At 51.5% G+C, this 17,154-nt stretch overlaps 1 protein-coding gene across 6 annotated transcripts in view; it reads right to left on the minus strand.

The window, feature by feature from the left end:
• Positions 1–17,154, minus strand: part of RyR (Ryanodine receptor) — a 314,977-nt gene that overhangs the window by 146,117 nt on the left and 151,706 nt on the right. For all 6 annotated transcript variants that reach the window (XM_055062325.2, XM_055062323.2, XM_055062324.2 and 3 more), the window contains exon 51: positions 16,627–16,725. In XM_055062325.2, the coding sequence (XP_054918300.2) occupies positions 16,627–16,725 (99 nt within the window). The remainder of the gene's footprint in view (positions 1–16,626; positions 16,726–17,154) is intronic.

Consider the following 17,154-nt stretch of genomic DNA (forward strand, 5'->3'; position numbering starts at 1 on the left):
GAAGAACGCGCCATACTGCTTTTCAAGCCTCATGGATAAAGTGTTGCGGGGACAGCAAGAATTCGCTTTACCGTATCTAGACGACGTAGCGATATTCTCCGCATCCTGGCCTGAGCATATGGCGCACTTGCGGGCAGTGCTAACCCGCCTGCGCGATGCGGGCTTGACAGTCAAGGCTCCCAAGTGCCAGTTAGCACAGGCCGAGGTTGTCTACCTCGGACACGTGTTTGGTCGGGGTCGTCGCCGCCCCTCTGAAATAAAGGTGGCCGCTGTGCGAGACTTCCCGCAACCGCGCACGAAGACCGATATTCGGTCGTTCTTAGGTGTCGCCGGCTACTATCAGAGGTACATCCCCAGGTACTCTGATATCGCGGCTCCCCTAACGGATGCTCTAAGAAAGACAGAGCCGCAAACAGTCGTCTGGGACGAGACAAAGGAAAGAGCTTTTAGCGCCCTAAAAAGCGCCCTAACAAGCCAGCCTGTGCTACGATCGCCCGACTACACAAAAGGGTTCGTTGTTCAGTGTGATGCTAGTGAGCGAGGCATGGGCGTTGTACTGTGCCAACGGGAAAATGGAGAAGTAGAACACCCCGTCCTGTACGCTAGTCGTAAGCTGACGAGTCGTGAGCAGGCGTATAGCGCCACCGAGAAAGAGTGTGCGTGTATCGTGTGGGCCGTTCAGAAATTGTCATGTTACCTAGCTGGCTCGAGGTTTATCATTGAGACGGATCACTGCCCTCTCCAATGGCTGCAGACCATCTCTCCCAAAAATGGCCGCCTCCTGCGCTGGAGCCTCGCTTTGCAACAATATTCCTTTGAGGTACGTTACAAAAAGGGGAGTCTCAACGGTAACGCCGATGGCTTAAGTCGAAGCCCCTAACGTGGGAATCAGCCTCAAAATTGCTTGTTACTGATGTTTTTCTTCCTGAGGCAGGATTTTTAACCTATTGCTTTTGTGTAGTGTTTCAAAGTGATGATGTGCTTTCTAGTGCAATTTTCCGATTTATGGACGCGTTCTGAGTGCTGCTAAACTACTGAAAGGAACTAGGCAGCAGTATAAAAGGGGAAAGAGCCTGGCAGGGCTTAGTGAGGGTTGTGCCGTGCTTGCTGACTGAGCGGTTGACTTTCGGCGTAGTTCTAACGCTTGCCGGAAACGAGAACAAAAATGTCAACTCTCCCGAAGTCACTTTGCAGTGTCCTGTGTGAACGTGAACGTGAGAACGAGGCCTTCTCTGTGCGCTGCGCTCAAGAAATGCCAAAGGACGCCCGACTTCGGTTATGAGCATCATCGAGCGACATCCCTCCGGACAGCGGATGCAGTCCCCTGACCATCGGGATCTCCTTCCCCCGGCGGGGCGGTCTGTTACGTTTCGCCTACAACGCGCGGTAATGCCGGCGCGGATGCAACGGACGCCGGGGCTTCGCTCAAAGCGGCAGACATTTTGGCCCGTTCGACGCCGCCGCAACGCCTCCCCGCCAAGCGTGTCCAGGCGTGTTTCAGTGCCACGTGTCTTCGTATGTGCGTGTGTGTGTGTGTGCCCACGCTTGTCAAAGCGCGGCAGCCGGGGAGCGGAGCTCCCCAAGTGAGGGGCCAGCAGGTCTGTCCGTCGGCGGGTTGGCGATGCGTCACTACACTCGGCTCACCATGTCTCTCGGCTCGACCGTGCGCGCCGTCGTGGGCTCATGCTCCGCCGTCGCGTGGGCTCATCCCGTGACCTTCCTTCTGGCCCGCGACGCCGAGAGTATAAGAGCAGCTGCCCCCGGACGCCAGGAGAGAGGCTCCGATTTCTTCTGTTGAGTTACGTGCTCTCCCGTCTCTCCACTTCGGTCGACCTGACCGGCCGCTCTTTTGCTATGTTAGAATAAACAAGTTGTTCTGTTACCAGTCTTCTCATGCTTTGCCGGGACCTTCGGATGCTTCCAGTGCCCCAGGCCGCCAGGCCAACGCTACCCTTGGGGCTTGCGACCCATTGGCAATAACGGGCGTCAGCACCGAGTCCCCAACAGTATAAACCACATTAGCACCTAGACTCTAAGTTATAATGATAAACTGCTAACAGTTGGAAGGCCCATGAAAGCAATGCCTCTATAAACTTGCACGAAATGGGGAGAATGTGATATGGATCAAATGTGCGTAAAGATAAAACTGAGTAGTTGAATTAAATGAATTAAAGGGGTACTACAGTACACGCAGAAATTACAGTAAACGGAAATACAGTACATATACGGTACAGTACATGCGGAGATTACTAAAGTACAGCTGGAAATTGTGTCGTGATGCTTCTTGGTGGCTGCTTTCAGCGCAGATATCCTTTCGTCATTGCGAAGAAAGGAAGACACAGCTGGAGGAAAGCTATTATTATTATTCTTCCAAAACCCTTGATGTCAACACTTCAGTGCTTTTTATTTGTGTAATGTTCTAAATTGTAAGCCACTTGCAACAACAGCTCTCTCGAGTTTTGTGTCATTACCATAGACAGCAGTGGCTGCGACCTCCAAAGCACGAAACAATGTTCTTTGCGGGTGGTGGCATATTCTAATTCTTTAATTCAGTGACGCTGTCTTCGTATGGAGGCACAACCTAGTTTTGAATGTCCCCCACCCCTCGGCTATTGGCCACAAAATGAAATATCTGAAACATGGCGCTGAATGTAAATGTCCCCATACTAACCAAAACAATGTATAATAATAATACACATAATACACATATTGTCACGTGGTGGTGACGTAGAAGAACACAGTAGCAATACTGTGAACGAGAAAACTAACTTTTATTGGGCGAACTTGTGCCCACAAAACAGGCTACACTTATAGCACAACGAAAGCGGCGAACACAGTCGGCGATCGTCGGAAATCTGAACAGCGGGTCATGCGCGTCGGCTTTTATAGTGCAGTCGTCGAATGTTCCAGACTAATCGTTCGGACCCGCGTGCCTTCCACAAAGTTCTACACCATTCGCGTCACGCGATGAAATCAGATAACATAAGGTTCGGCGACAACAGACAGCGGATAGAAGCATCGATAACTTTCCAGAAACTTCGGATACATGCAGGCGCGTCCCACGCTGTGCGATTACATTTGTTAGGCGGCGAAACGTGGTTGCCCGATACAGATAAGTACACGTGTCAATACCCCCCTCTTAAAAAGCATCGTCCCGATGCTACAAATATAAGAGAGCGAAACACAACAGGACACTTATTAAACATAAGTAACAAAACAACGAAAAGAAACAAAGTCCAAAGGTCAGTTACGCGAAGCCCCAAAGTTCATTAACGCTGGTAGTACGGCTTGAGTCGCACAACGTGGACTATTTCAGGTCGTGAGCGGCGCCGCTGTGATAGCGAAATGCCGTCTGGCACGACCTCATAGTCCAGTGCGCCAATACGTCGGATGATCTTGTACGGTCCGAAATAGCGACGCAAAAGCTTCTCGCTCAGTCCTCGTCGGCGTATAGGGGTCCAAACCCAAACACGGTCACCGGGCTGGTACTCGATAAAGCGTCGTCGTAGGTTGTAGCGTCGGCTGTCGGTCCTCTGCTGGCTCTTGATCCGGAGGCGGGCGAGCTGTCGGGCTTCTTCGGCACGCTGGAGATAGCTAGCGACGTCAACATTCTCTTCGTCAATGACGTGGGGCAGCATGGCGTCGAGCGTGGTCGTCGGGTTCCTGCCGTAAACCAGCTTAAACGGCGTGATCTGTGTTGTTTCTTGCACCGCCGTGTTGTAAGCGAAGGTTACATACGGCAGGACCGCGTCCCACGTCTTGTGCTCAACGTCGACGTACATCGCTAGCATGTCGGCGAGGGTCTTATTCAGGCGCTCCGTGAGACCATTAGTTTGCGGATGGTAGGCAGTTGTCCTCCTGTGGCTTGTCTGGCTATATTGCAGAATGGCTTGGGTGAGCTCTGCTGTAAAAGCCGTTCCTCTGTCGGTGATGAGGACTTTTGGGGCGCCATGTCGCAGCAGGATGTTCTCGACGAAAAATTTCGCCACCTCGGCTGCGCTGCCTTTCGGTAGAGCTTTTGTTTCAGCGAATCGGGTGAGATAGTCCGTCGCCACGACGATCCACTTATTCCCGGATGTTGACGTCGGAAACGGCCCCAACAAATCCATCCCAATCTGCTCGAATGGTCGACGAGGAGGTTCAATCGGCTGTAGTAACCCTGGTGGCCTTGTCGGTGGTGTCTTGCGTCGTTGACAGTCTCGGCATGTCTTGACGTAACGGGCGACGTCGGCGGTAAGACGCGGCCAGTAATACCTTTCATGTATCCTCGACAGCGTCCGGGAGAATCCGAGGTGCCCAGCAGTGGGATCGTCGTGTAAGGCGTGCAGTACTTCTGGACGCAGCGCCGACGGAACAACAAGAAGGTAGTTGGCGCGGACTGGTGAAAAGTTTTTCTTCACGAGTAGGTTGTTTTGAAGCGTGAACGAAGATAATCCACGCTTAAATGCCCTAGGGACAACGTCGGTGTGCCCTTCCAAATACTCGACAAGGGCTTTTAGCTCCGGGTCCCCTCGTTGTTGATCAGCGAAGTCTTCCGCGCTTATTATTCCAAGGAAGGCGTCGTCGTCCTCGTTATCTTGCGGCGGCGGGCCAATGGGGGCGCGTGATAGGCAATCGGCATCTGAGTGTTTTCGACCGGACTTGTATGTTACAGTGATGTCGTATTCTTGTAGTCTGAGGCTCCACCGTGCCAGCCGTCCTGAAGGGTCCTTTAAGTTAGCTAGCCAACACAACGCGTGATGGTCGCTGACCACTCTGAATGGCCTGCCATATAGGTAGGGGCGAAATTTCGCTGTAGCCCAAACGATGGCTAGGCATTCCTTTTCCGTTGTGGAATAATTGCCTTCCGCTTTTGACAACGACCGGCTAGCGTAAGCTATCACGTGTTCATGTCCATCTTTTCTCTGGACTAGGACGGCACCGAGGCCTAGGCTACTGGCGTCAGTGTGGATTTCGGTATCGGCGAGCTCGTCGAAGTGCGCAAGTACGGGCGGCGACTGCATGCGTCGTTTGAGTTCTTCAAATGCGTCGGCCTGCGGCGTTTCCCACTTGAACTCGATGTCACATTTAGTTAGCTGTGTCAGCGGCTCAGCGATGCGTGAAAAGTCCTTGACAAATCGCCTGTAGTAGGCACACATGCCAAGAAATCTACGCACTGCCTTTTTGTCGGTGGGCTGCGGGAACTTTGCGATGGCAGCTGTCTTCTGCGGGTCGGGGCGGACTCCAGACTTGCTGATGACGTGGCCTAGGAACAGAAGCTCATCGTAGGCGAAGCGGCACTTTTCTGGCTTCAGAGTGAGCCCTGATGACTTGATGGCCTCGAGTACCGTTGCGAGCCGCCTAAGGTGTTCGTCGAAATTTTCGGCGAAGACAACGACGTCATCCAAGTAAACGAGACAGGTCTGCCACTTCAATCCTGCTAAAACCGTGTCCATCACGCGCTGGAACGTTGCAGGCGCCGAGCACAGTCCAAATGGCATAACCTTGAACTCGTAGAGGCCGTCTGGGGTGATGAAGGCGGTCTTTTCGCGATCTCTTTCGTCGACTTCAATTTGCCAATAGCCAGACTTGAGGTCCATCGACGAGAAGTATTTAGCATTGCAGAGCCGATCTAATGCGTCGTCTATCCGTGGGAGGGGGTATACATCCTTCTTCGTGATCTTGTTCAGTCGACGATAATCGACACAGAAACGTAGGGTTCCGTCCTTTTTCTTTACCAGGACAACAGGGGATGCCCACGGGCTTTTCGACGGCTGGATGATGTCGTCGCGCAGCATTTCGTCGACTTGTTCTCTTATAGCTTCACGTTCCCGCGTCGAAACTCGGTAAGGGCTCTGGCGTAGTGGTCGAGCGCATTCTTCGGTTATTATGCGATGCTTTGCGACTGGTGTTTGTCGAATCCTCGATGACGTCGAAAAGCAGCCTTTGTATCGTCGAAGCAGACTTCTGAGCTGTTGCTGCTTAATCACGGGGAGACTTGGACTTATGTCGAAGTCTGGCTCGGGAACTACGGTTGTCGGGGTAGATGCGATAGAATCCGAGAGGACAAAGGCATCGCTGGTTTCCACAATTTCCTCGATGTATGCGATCGTCGTGCCCTTGTTGATGTGCTTGAACTCCTTGCTGAAGTTTGTCAGCAACACTTTCGTGTTTCCTCCGTGCAGTCGAGCGATCCCTCTTGCGACGCAAATTTCACGGTCGAGCAGTAGACGTTGGTCGCCTTCGATGACGCCTTCTACGTCAGCGGGTGTTTCGGTGCCGACCAAAATAACAATGCTGGAGCGAGGCGGGATGCTCACTTGATCTTCAAGCACACTCAAGGCGTGGTGACTACGAGGGCTCTCCGGCGGTATTGCATGATCTTCCGACAGCGTTATTGACTTCGACTTCAGGTCGATGACTGCGCCGTGTTGGTTGAGGAAGTCCATGCCGAGAATGACGTCTCGTGAACACTGTTGGAGGATAACGAAGGTGACAGGGTAAGTCCGGTCGTGAATGGTAATTCTTGCCGTGCACATTCCTGTCGGCGTAATCAGGTGTCCTCCAGCGGTCCGAATTTGAGGGCCTTCCCATGCAGTCTTAACCTTCTTCAACTGGACGGCGATGTGTCCACTCATTACGGAGTAATCGGCCCCTGTGTCGACTAAGGCAGTGACTGCGTGGCCGTCGAGAAGCACGTCGAGGTCGGTGGTTCTTTGTCTGGCGTTGCAGTTGGGTCTTGGCGTCGGATCACGGCTGCGTCGTGTTGATCTGAAGCTGGAACGTCGCGTCGTCAAGTCGTCTTTCCTCGGTGTACTCTTGGCTTCCCGACTTCTTCGGGACGGCGGCGTGTCGTCATGAAGTCGTCGAGATGGTTTCTTCGTCGTTTTCGTCGGCGGCGGAGGATCTTCGTCAGTTCGACGAACAGCAACCGCACCTCCATCGGTTGCTGCTTTTAGTTTTCCGGATATGGGCTGACGGACCGGCCCCGGGCTGGGCCAGTGTATGGTCGGCGCTGCGGCGACAGGTAGCGGCCTGGTGACGGCGAACGGGAAGCTCGTCGAGGGCTCCACTGAGTGGCGGCGAGGTAGTCGGCGATATCGCGAGGTCGTTCGCCAATCTGTGGCCGCGGCGCGTTAACGGCGAAACCTCGCAGTCCCATCTCCCGGTATGGGCATCGGCGGTAGATGTGCCCCGCTTCTCCGCAGTGGTAGCAGAGCGGGCGGTGGTCAGGAGCGCGCCAAATGTCCGTCTTCCTCGCGTAGGTCCGCTGGGCGACGGGTGGTCGTGCTGGCGCTGGCGGCGGCGGACGACGGAACTGCGGCGTGACAGGGCCCTGGCGCGGTCGCGGAGGGGGACCTTGACGGCGTGCGACGGCGGCGTAGGTCATCGCTTGCGGCTCAGGCTGGGGCGATACAGGGGCTACTCCAAGTTGTTGTTGGAGCTCTTCACGCACGGCGTCGGCAATCGAAGCCACTTGAGGCTGTGATGGTGGGAACAGCTTTTGTAGCTCCTCCCGCACGACCGCTCGGATAGCCTCGCGCAGGTCGTCGGTGGCCAGTGATTGGACTCCGGCGTAGTTCGTCGAGTTTGTGCGGCGGTCGAATTGCCGGTTTCGGATCTCGAGTGTCTTCTCGATGCTGGTGGCCTCGCGAAGAAACTCGTCCACGGTCTTCGGTGGGCTTCGTACCATTCCGGCAAAAAGTTCCTCCTTCACACCACGCATCAGCAGGCGGACTTTCTTCTCCTCGGGCATTTCAGGGTCGGCGTGGCGGAAGAGACGGCTCATTTCTTCCGTGTAGATCGCGGTCGTCTCATTAGGTAGCTGCACCCGGGTTTCTAATAGCGCTTGGGCTCGTTCTCGGCGTACGACGCTTGCGAACGTCTGCAGGAAGCCGCTTCGGAAAAGTTCCCAGGTCGTTAAGGTGGCTTCTCGGTTCTCGAACCACGTCCTGGCCGCGTCTTCCAAAGCGAAGAAGACATATCGCAGTTTGTCGTCGCTGTTCCAGTTGTTAAAGGTAGCGACTCTCTCGTACGTCTCGAGCCAGCTTTCCGGGTCCTCGAAAGTTGAACCGCGGAACGTCGGAGGCTCCCTGGGCTGCTGCAGCACGACGGGTGACGCTGGGGCTGCCATTGGGGTTGACGTGGTGGCCATCTTCCTAGTCGTCTCAGGCAAAAGTCCGTGCTCCGGGGGCAGTCCTTGCAGCCTGCGGCTACCTCGCTGGTTCTTGGCGACGTTGGTGTCTTCCGAGTGAGGGCTTGGGTCACGGCTTTGTGGGGGCGTCCGGTACATGAACGCAAAGCACCTCCACCAGATGTCACGTGGTGGTGACGTAGAAGAACACAGTAGCAATACTGTGAACGAGAAAACTAACTTTTATTGGGCGAACTTGTGCCCACAAAACAGGCTACACTTATAGCACAACGAAAGCGGCGAACACAGTCGGCGATCGTCGGAAATCTGAACAGCGGGTCATGCGCGTCGGCTTTTATAGTGCAGTCGTCGAATGTTCCAGACTAATCGTTCGGACCCGCGTGCCTTCCACAAAGTTCTACACCATTCGCGTCACGCGATGAAATCAGATAACATAAGGTTCGGCGACAACAGACAGCGGATAGAAGCATCGATAACTTTCCAGAAACTTCGGATACATGCAGGCGCGTCCCACGCTGTGCGATTACATTTGTTAGGCGGCGAAACGTGGTTGCCCGATACAGATAAGTACACGTGTCAATATAATACACATATACGCTCCAAGAATTATGCCTTAAGGGCAAGCCTTTATCGCAATAAAAAAAAAAAAGTAACCTTAGTATAGTAGTAATGTAATAATTATTTCAATTAGTCAAACTCTGTTAGGCTCTGACTTAGACATAAAATATCTTAAGGATGTAAATCAATTTACAGCGTAGGCCTCCGAATTTATATATATATTTCTGGAACGGGGCAGAAATTTCTGGCTCGTAACGTGAATATTGAAGTCACGTGTAACAGTAAGAACATTCAGTTATGTAGTTTGTGACTCAAGGGGCTAACGAAAGTTCAATCACCTTGTAAGCTAAACATTTTGACATCACTGTACATTTCGTCGGCTTCATGACCCGTCGCGGTAGCTCAGTGGCCATCAGATATGCATTTGCGCTGCTGAGCTCAAGGTCGCGGGTTCGATTCCAAAGGGGTGCCAAAATGCAAAAAGAAAGGACTCTCGAGCTTAGGCACATGCACGTTAAAGAAGCCCGTGTCGTAAAAAAATAATCAGGCGTCCCCCGCTATACGGTGTGCCTCATAATCAGATCGTGGTTCAGATCAAACCCTGCAGTTTAATGTTCTTTACTTGGTCGGTGCAACTAGTTATGAAGTGGACAAACCTCCCACGGGCCATGACATCGCACCAATTGCTGCTCATATCCTTGCCTACCGCGCACGTGCTGGTTCTGGCAGGCGCAAGCGATTCTATTCGTCCGGAGTTTTAGAGCGCAGCTCTTTGGCGTCCGTTCCTGGGTTTCGCGTCGTCGTCGGCGTTGTCGTCGGCCTCGTAACCAGCTCCGCCCCCCTTTCATCCCCCCAGCGCTAGCAGCGACCGACTGATACCGCTGGATGCCGCTGACGCCGCTAGAGAGTCAAGATAACGTGACTGCATAGAACACCGTCGCCGCCATGCAGAAAGAGGAAGGATTTGACAAGCAGGGGCGCCGGATCCGCCAGAGACTGGCCTGCTCTAAGACTGAAAGGCGGCCTAGTTGGTTTGACTTCATTCTGGAAAGTTTTTGCGCATACTGAAGGAAGACAAGAAGAAAAGGACACAAAGACTGCGCTGGTCTTATGGATCCTTTTCTTGTTGTCTTCGTTCCGTGTGCGCAAAGCTTTTCACAATGCATCTCGCCTGCACGCCTTGCCTGCAGCGTGCGAGCCGCTCCCTTCTCCCATAATGCCTTGCGCCTAACCACCACCAGCGGTGCGGCCGTCGCTGAGAGTGCACTTGAATTTCTGGAAAGGTGCACTAAAATGGTTTGATGTGACAGCAAAAAGCACTTTTTTTGTGTGTGCCCATGCGCTTACGCGCGCGCTAGCGACGTCGAAACTAGTTTTGTCTCCAGACATGAACCTTTTATATAGCACCCCCAACGAAAAATTGGGGTTTATTAAATCCTACGTGTCGGGCCCCGTTCAGATGTAAGCGGAACGCAGCTTTATAGATATTAATAATAGGTAACGGGGGCCTCACACGGATCTTATTTTCCTGGTATGGTTGACAGACGGGGGCAATGAAAGGGGAGAGTGGGATACTGTAGGGCTGGTGGTGCAGATGCTGAAGACATATGAGCATGAAAGCAGACGCATTCTAGCATAGGTAAGTTGTCTTACTTTTATGTCATTAAAATCAACATCCTTTCTTTTTTCGACGTTTAACTGCTATCTGGAGACAAAACACTGACTGGTTTACCTCAACGGCGCGTTAGCAGAGTTCGCGCCGCTACGCCAAAACAACCTGATGATGCGCGATGGAGGACGGCGCGTTTAATTCCTGCTTTCCTTGCTGACGCACGCGAGATCGAGCCAACACCGTCGAATCACCCTCGCACGCGTTCACTCGCACATACAGCATACGGCGCGCGGCGACGATGTTATCGCCCTTGAACTTTATACGGAACATCAAAGCGACGGCGACGGCAGAAATGCGTCTTGAGTGTCCATATGTTTGCTATAGCAATAAAAAATCAGCGACGCAAAAACGTTCAGGTGAATAAATACAGAAAAATCTGTCGCAGGGCATAGCTCCCTCTTAGTGTTTCATCCCAGAACGGCGCGCCGTCTGCTGTCCTGCAGACAACCCATCAGTGTGCGCAGACATCTTTTTCTTTTCTTGCACTGAGGAAAGTATGTCTAGAAAAGAATCCTAGTTATAAACTGTGCGTAGACACGCATAGGTCTACGTCAATACCGCCAAGCGTGCTTTCCCGAAGAAAGAAAAGAAAGAAAGAAAAGCATACATACGCATAGCACATATGCGAGACGCAAACGCAAATGTATTACACGACACGTGGTTAAAAATCCTTCACGCGCGTTGCTAACGAGGCGTATTTCATTCATACACAAGAGTTCTGCTAACAACGCTTATTTATGGCGCACGACGCTCGCCATCTGTGCGCCGCACGCCGAGTCCTAAAATGAACGTCACGTGATGGTAAATAAGTGAGAGAGGAATGGAGCCCTAGTAACTTACTTTCTGACACTTAAACATATATTTCCAAGGAATGTGATGTCCGTTTCTCCGCGCGATTTGAAATAACGCGAGAATAAAACGCAACCAGACGTAGTCAGGTCGGCAAAATAAGGTCGGATATACCAGACTCAGTCAAAAATTCTTATTATTATTTGCTTAGGGCTCACTGGAACTCACTCACCAGAATTCTACTCAGCTGGTTCAATAAAACTCAGACTCACCAAAACTCTATTCAGTCGATCGCGCTCACCCTGACTCCCTCGTGATGAATCAGACTCAAGCAGGTCTACTTGGACTACAGACGCTCCCAAACTCACGCTTTCTCGTGAATTGAACACATCAACCATTCGAAGACCATACGAAACTATAGTTACAACACGTGCAGAGGGCTTACAAACGGTAAACATTTAGGAGAAAGTATGCAGAAGACTTGCATACATACAAGAGTCTTTATTTCCTGAGCTTCACAGTGTTTTACAAGATACAAATAATTATGACGCGCGATTCACAGTGCCGTAAATATTGCGCCAAAGGACAATATGTGCTAAAGAGATCTTTTAAAAACATTAAAATTCTTATTTGTGTGTTTGTTCGTGTGTGCATGCGAGCGGTGCGCATGCGCACGCGTTTTTTGGCCGCTCAGGATAAAACTCGGGACTTTCTGTCTGCGATTTATGAAGGCCTGCCTCGTAAGCATAAGTGGACGCTGCTAAAATTGGTGCACAAAGAAAACATGACTTTACGCAATGCCATGTCTTGACTACGATTCACGGCAGCACAGCAGTAAGTTCGGCTCGCAGTTTTGCTTTTGTCAGTTGTGGGACGTGGTCGCCCTATAGGGGTTAGGAATTTCGCAATTTCTGCCTTGTCCACAAAATCAACACTTGTTTTGTCTATGACACTACTTGCCCTAAGTGCGGAGTTCCAGCAGCGACACTACTGACATTCATATTTGCTGTCAATCGTGCTGAACGTCAACACCAAACACGGAGGAAGGAATAGAACTAGGGAGAGAGCGTCACTCGACCATCTCGGAGCTGACTCATCACTATAGAAATATAGGGCTTTATGGGAATAGCCCTCACCACGTGATTCACAAGGGGTAATTTCTATCCGCTGAGAGCGCGGACCGTACGCGAGAGCGCAGACCGGAGAGCGCGTAACCAGGGTCAGTTTTGATGAGGGCACCGCTAGGGGGAACATCATACAAAACAGTGCCTTGAAAAGGCCCAGCAACCGTGGAGGGACTGCGTGACGACTCTTGGCGAGAAGCGGCAGGGAAGCGTGAGATGTTGCCTTGGTGTCGTGCTGCCTCCTAGCCTAAACTGTTTTCTTTAATGCGAAAGCGTCAAACGGCCTATTGAGCGAAAGAGCCGGCGGCGTCTGTAGCAGCGAAATGTGCCACTGCTAGCAACGCCACGCCACGAGCGTGCCTCGCGCGCTCTTGACGCTGGCTCGCGCTTGCTGGCTCGGGCCTCGACGGAGCATAGCGGGAGAAAGGGAACACCTTGACTCGGTATTGCGTGAGGGGAGAGGGCATCGCCGCGACGCCACGTCACCCTCGCTCTCGGAAGCCGGTGTTATCCACGCGTTCCTTGTGCACGCAAGCTCTCGCCTGTGTCCTAACTGCGCCTCGGTGAGGCCAAATCAGAACGCGACAAGCGACTCAATGCGCTCACTTAATCGCGAGGAGTTCATGACTCGAAGGGGCGCCCAGCGGCGTTCAATTGGACATTAATGTTTTCGTATTAACAACTCACAAGTGCCTATGTGTCCTCCGATATTTTTTTTTACTGACCTCCAATGCAGCAAAGTATCAGCGCGAAAGCTACATCGCCAGCGTTCAATATATATACGGTTCACGAAAGCGCTCCTGAACGCCCACCCCACTTCGTCGTTCCCGTAGGCTGCGCAGGACGCTGAACATTTGGATAGTCCGGTCGCTCCGCAGTGCACCCAAATGGAGTACCACTCCATTGTCACAAGCGTAGAGGCACAGCACGGCCAACAAACAAGCACTGCCATGACGTCCAGCCATCAGTCGCGCTGAACGCTAGCCATCGTCGCTCGCGCATGAAAACAAGGGAGCCGACAAAACAGGGGAGGGATCGGGCGAGCACAGCCGACCGTACTTACCGAACTCGAGAAACACGACAGGGTCGATCTTGCTCGCTTCTCGTAATAGCGCACTCCAGAGCGCCGTAGCGTCTACCTGTAGCCTTGTCTGACATTGGCGGTAAAAGTGAAAGGGCAAGCTTACAAAGCATAATCTACTCGTTCCTGCCCGGATGTATCGCGCTTCCCAGCGAGCGTTCTTCCACTTCCCTTCAAACCTGCCTCCAGCGTTTCTCGGAGTAGGAAAACGCGAAGCAGAGGGGATACACGAAGGGAGGGAGGGAGGGAGGGAGGGGGGGGGGGGGCTCGAAGCGCGGCGCCTTGGGTCTCGACTCGAAGCGTGGCGCCTTGGGTCGGCGCCAGCTTGCGTTGCCGGAGCTGCGATAAGGTCGACGGGCGTAAAATTGGTAGAGCGCGTGAGGAAAGAAAAGAAGGGGCGTGGTGCCGTTGCGGAGCCGGATGGCGAAGCGAACGACGGCCGCGTGTTCCCACGCTGGATTCTAAACGCGTAATCGTTTCTATGCTTACGCAACAGAGAAAACAGTCCCCACGTCTTTCCCGTATAAGACGACCCGCTTCGAGATAGCGTCCGCGGCAGCGAGCGGATTCACCTTCGTGCAGCCTCTCGCTTCAACGCCAACGAAGCGGCAACAACACAGAGCTCTTAGCACGCGCCTCCCTCTGCCACTTTCGCAGGTCGCTTTCAATATACGGGCCCACGCGTGTCTCTTCAACGCTAAGTAAGCGGCATGAACACAGTGCGGGAAGGTATCAGCAGTCGGCACTCTTCGTCGGCATCGCAGATCGCTTTCAAGATGCGGCCCAAGCGGCGGTGCCATACGAAGCCGCCACCCGAGGACGTTTGGTCAATGATTCGACCCGGATGGATAAGGCGCTAAAGAGCGATAACTGCTTATAACAATCGGAACGTTGTCAGCGCATCTGGCGCAGGCGTCCGCACCCGTTCATGTCGCGAAAGCCCTGTCTTTTTAGTGGTCTGATCAAGTTTTATAGCATTGATAATGACACCGGGCTGCGTGGAGATGAGAAAGTGGCACAATGCTTACGCATACTTGGACAACTCCCGGAGGAGTTTCTACGTGAATTATTTGTTTTTCTTTTACAGCGAAGCTGTTCGTGGAGAATCTTCTGTGCATATATTTTTTTGCGTCGATACAATCATCGCGAACCACGCATCCTAAACAACGCAGGCCCTCTGCGTGGCGCAGACGCATTAGTAAAATAATTGAATTTGTGAAAGTGAAATGCGCCAGAAAATTCGTTAAGTATGACTTACTCAAGAACCTTAGACAGGATAGCGTCGGATTGTTATTTGAATATACGAGAAAACATATATCTGCTACGGGGGAACTCAAACACAAGCCCCTTTCCGGTTGCCGTTTGATGTCTGTCTAAAAGCAGGAGTCGCATGGCCTGCTGGGCACCTTGGAACACAATCAGGAAAAAAAAAACACCGCAAAGCTCGCCTTCTTGCATAGCCCTTGCCGCCAGCGTTTCTAGGAAAACATTAAGGTTACATAATCTGCAGTTGACGGGAAGTGTCAGAAGCAGTCACGTATCTTTGACTGCTATCGCGTTCCACTCTTAAAGGCGAAGCTAAAGCGTCCTACCAAATGTAAATGTACGTGTGTGCGTACCTTTCGTCAAGGCGAGCACCGATCAAGCCAATAAACGTGTCCGTACCTTTGTTCAAAATGCTGTGTCACATCTGCGTCGCGTGCTAAAAGCTACGCTGGTCATCCACCTTCACAGAGCGGAATGGTTCATGAATTTTCTTTTTCATGCACTCGAGTGAGATATGTTGCTCGCCGCATGCAGACAGTTGCCGCAGGACATCATCGCCGCGTTCTGTTTCCACTTCTGGAGAGGCTCTACTTTGAGCTACTGTCGTTTCTGTCAGAGGAGTTGTTCTTTCTTGAGGAAGAGGAGTGTCTTCGACAGTGGTCATGCCGGCCGTTTGCTGTCGGTGGCTGATGGACGCGTATGGCTTAATTTACAGCCAGCCTGGTTCTTGTAGCCAGGCAATCGAAAGTATGCATTGAATGTGCATAGAATGTAGGTGCCAGTGATTTCCGTGTGTGCGCGCTCTCGTATAAATGATCATTCTTGTATATGCACATCTCATAACATCGCTACAAAATTATGTAAAGTCTCTCTGTCACACCATCATTGTACATAACTGTTGTGTACACTGCATATATTGGACATGATTTTATATATGTGAGAATTAGTCTATGTGTAACTGTGCGTTTCAGTGGGTCTATGTGGTTATATGTTAGTGAGTGAGCACTCGGACACTACTTTGAGAACGTGCCGTGTGTGCAATGCTTCGTACTTTGTATGCGTTGTCGTCCTGGTGGAATAGAGCCGTGATTGTGGCTCCGTGTTCGTATCGTCTCTTGTTGAAAAAAAAAAACTTTTTCTAAACACACCATCTCTTTAGTAAGATCTTGATGAGGGCTAGTTGGTTCATACTTAGACCTGAGGTGAAACAGCGCGAAAAAGACGAGGACACAAGGAAACAAATACCACAGACAAGCGTGCAGCGCTTGTCTGTGGTATTTGTTTCCTTGTGGCCTCGTCTTTTTCGCGCTGTTTCACCTCAGTTCTAACCATCTCTTTGCTGCAGATACCGCGATTTTCTGTATGTTTTTTATGTCGGCAAAATAAAAAAAAAACTCACTCAGGCTCACGCACTGAGTCGATTAATAAGGGAGTTTGTAGGTTCCCGACCTATGGCCTTAGCATATGCATAACTATGTATGTATGTATGTATGTATGTATGTATGTATGTATGTATGTATGTATGTATGTATGTATGTATGTATGTATGTATGTATGTATGTATGTATGTACGTATGATCAGCTCTAATAAAGCGATAGCAATGTGACAGGTCATTTTTCTGCTGTTCAACGGTCAGCGGTCGAGATAAGACAGAGAGGTTTAGAGTATTGGTGAAAAAAATAAAAGCAAAGAAATCGATGATGCCAAGGTGGTTACAGGCATAGGTGACTGATCGCGGTTTTATTGAAGTAAGATCAAATAGAGATAGACAAAATGCTAGACTGCAATAGGTGTCTATATAAAACCCGACTAGCTCAAGCAGGCTAGGTGACCATTTGTCGTAGCCCCGTTTCGAAGGCAATGCGAGCAAAAAGCAAAAATGTCTCCGCCTTGTCCCGGCCAGGGCGCTGCTTCACCAACGCGGTACGATGATTAATAACCAACTCGTCCGACTCTCCACATTACTGGGCGATTCCGTGCTGGCGGGAATCGCGTTCTCACCTGCTCCTTGGGCGTGCAGCGGAACTCCCGGGTCTTCTTGGCAGCTACGGATGAGGGCAGGTCGGACTGCTTGATCTCGATGTACCGTCTCAGTTGGTCCTGGAAAATGAAGCCCAGGCGAAAATTACGAAAGCTGATCGCGCCAAAGGCGGGCTCTAACTCAACGAATGAGGGCCGTCTCACTGAAATTTTACTACAGTGCCTCTTCTTGATTCGACAATAGGAGTGAATCATATTAAAATTCCCCTAAAACAGGTCCTAATAAAAGAGGCTGCTCTATGTCTGGTGCTTGAATTCGCTGCCAGAAGAGCTGCAAATGATCTGAGCTATGCAGGAGAAGGAGGAGGAGGAGCAGGAAAAAGGAAGGAAGGAAAGGTAGGGAGGTCAACCAGACGCACGTCCGATTTGCTACCCCACACAGGGGAAAGGGTTTAAGGTATATTATATAGTGCCTAAATATATTTTTCTCATATTCTTTGATTCTTTCGGCTGCCCTCTCTGCTTGCCTTGTAATCCATAGCCCTTCAC

Source organism: Dermacentor andersoni, chromosome 10 (genome assembly GCF_023375885.2).
Source record: "Dermacentor andersoni chromosome 10, qqDerAnde1_hic_scaffold, whole genome shotgun sequence".
NCBI classification, from domain to species: Eukaryota; Metazoa; Arthropoda; class Arachnida; order Ixodida; family Ixodidae; genus Dermacentor; species Dermacentor andersoni.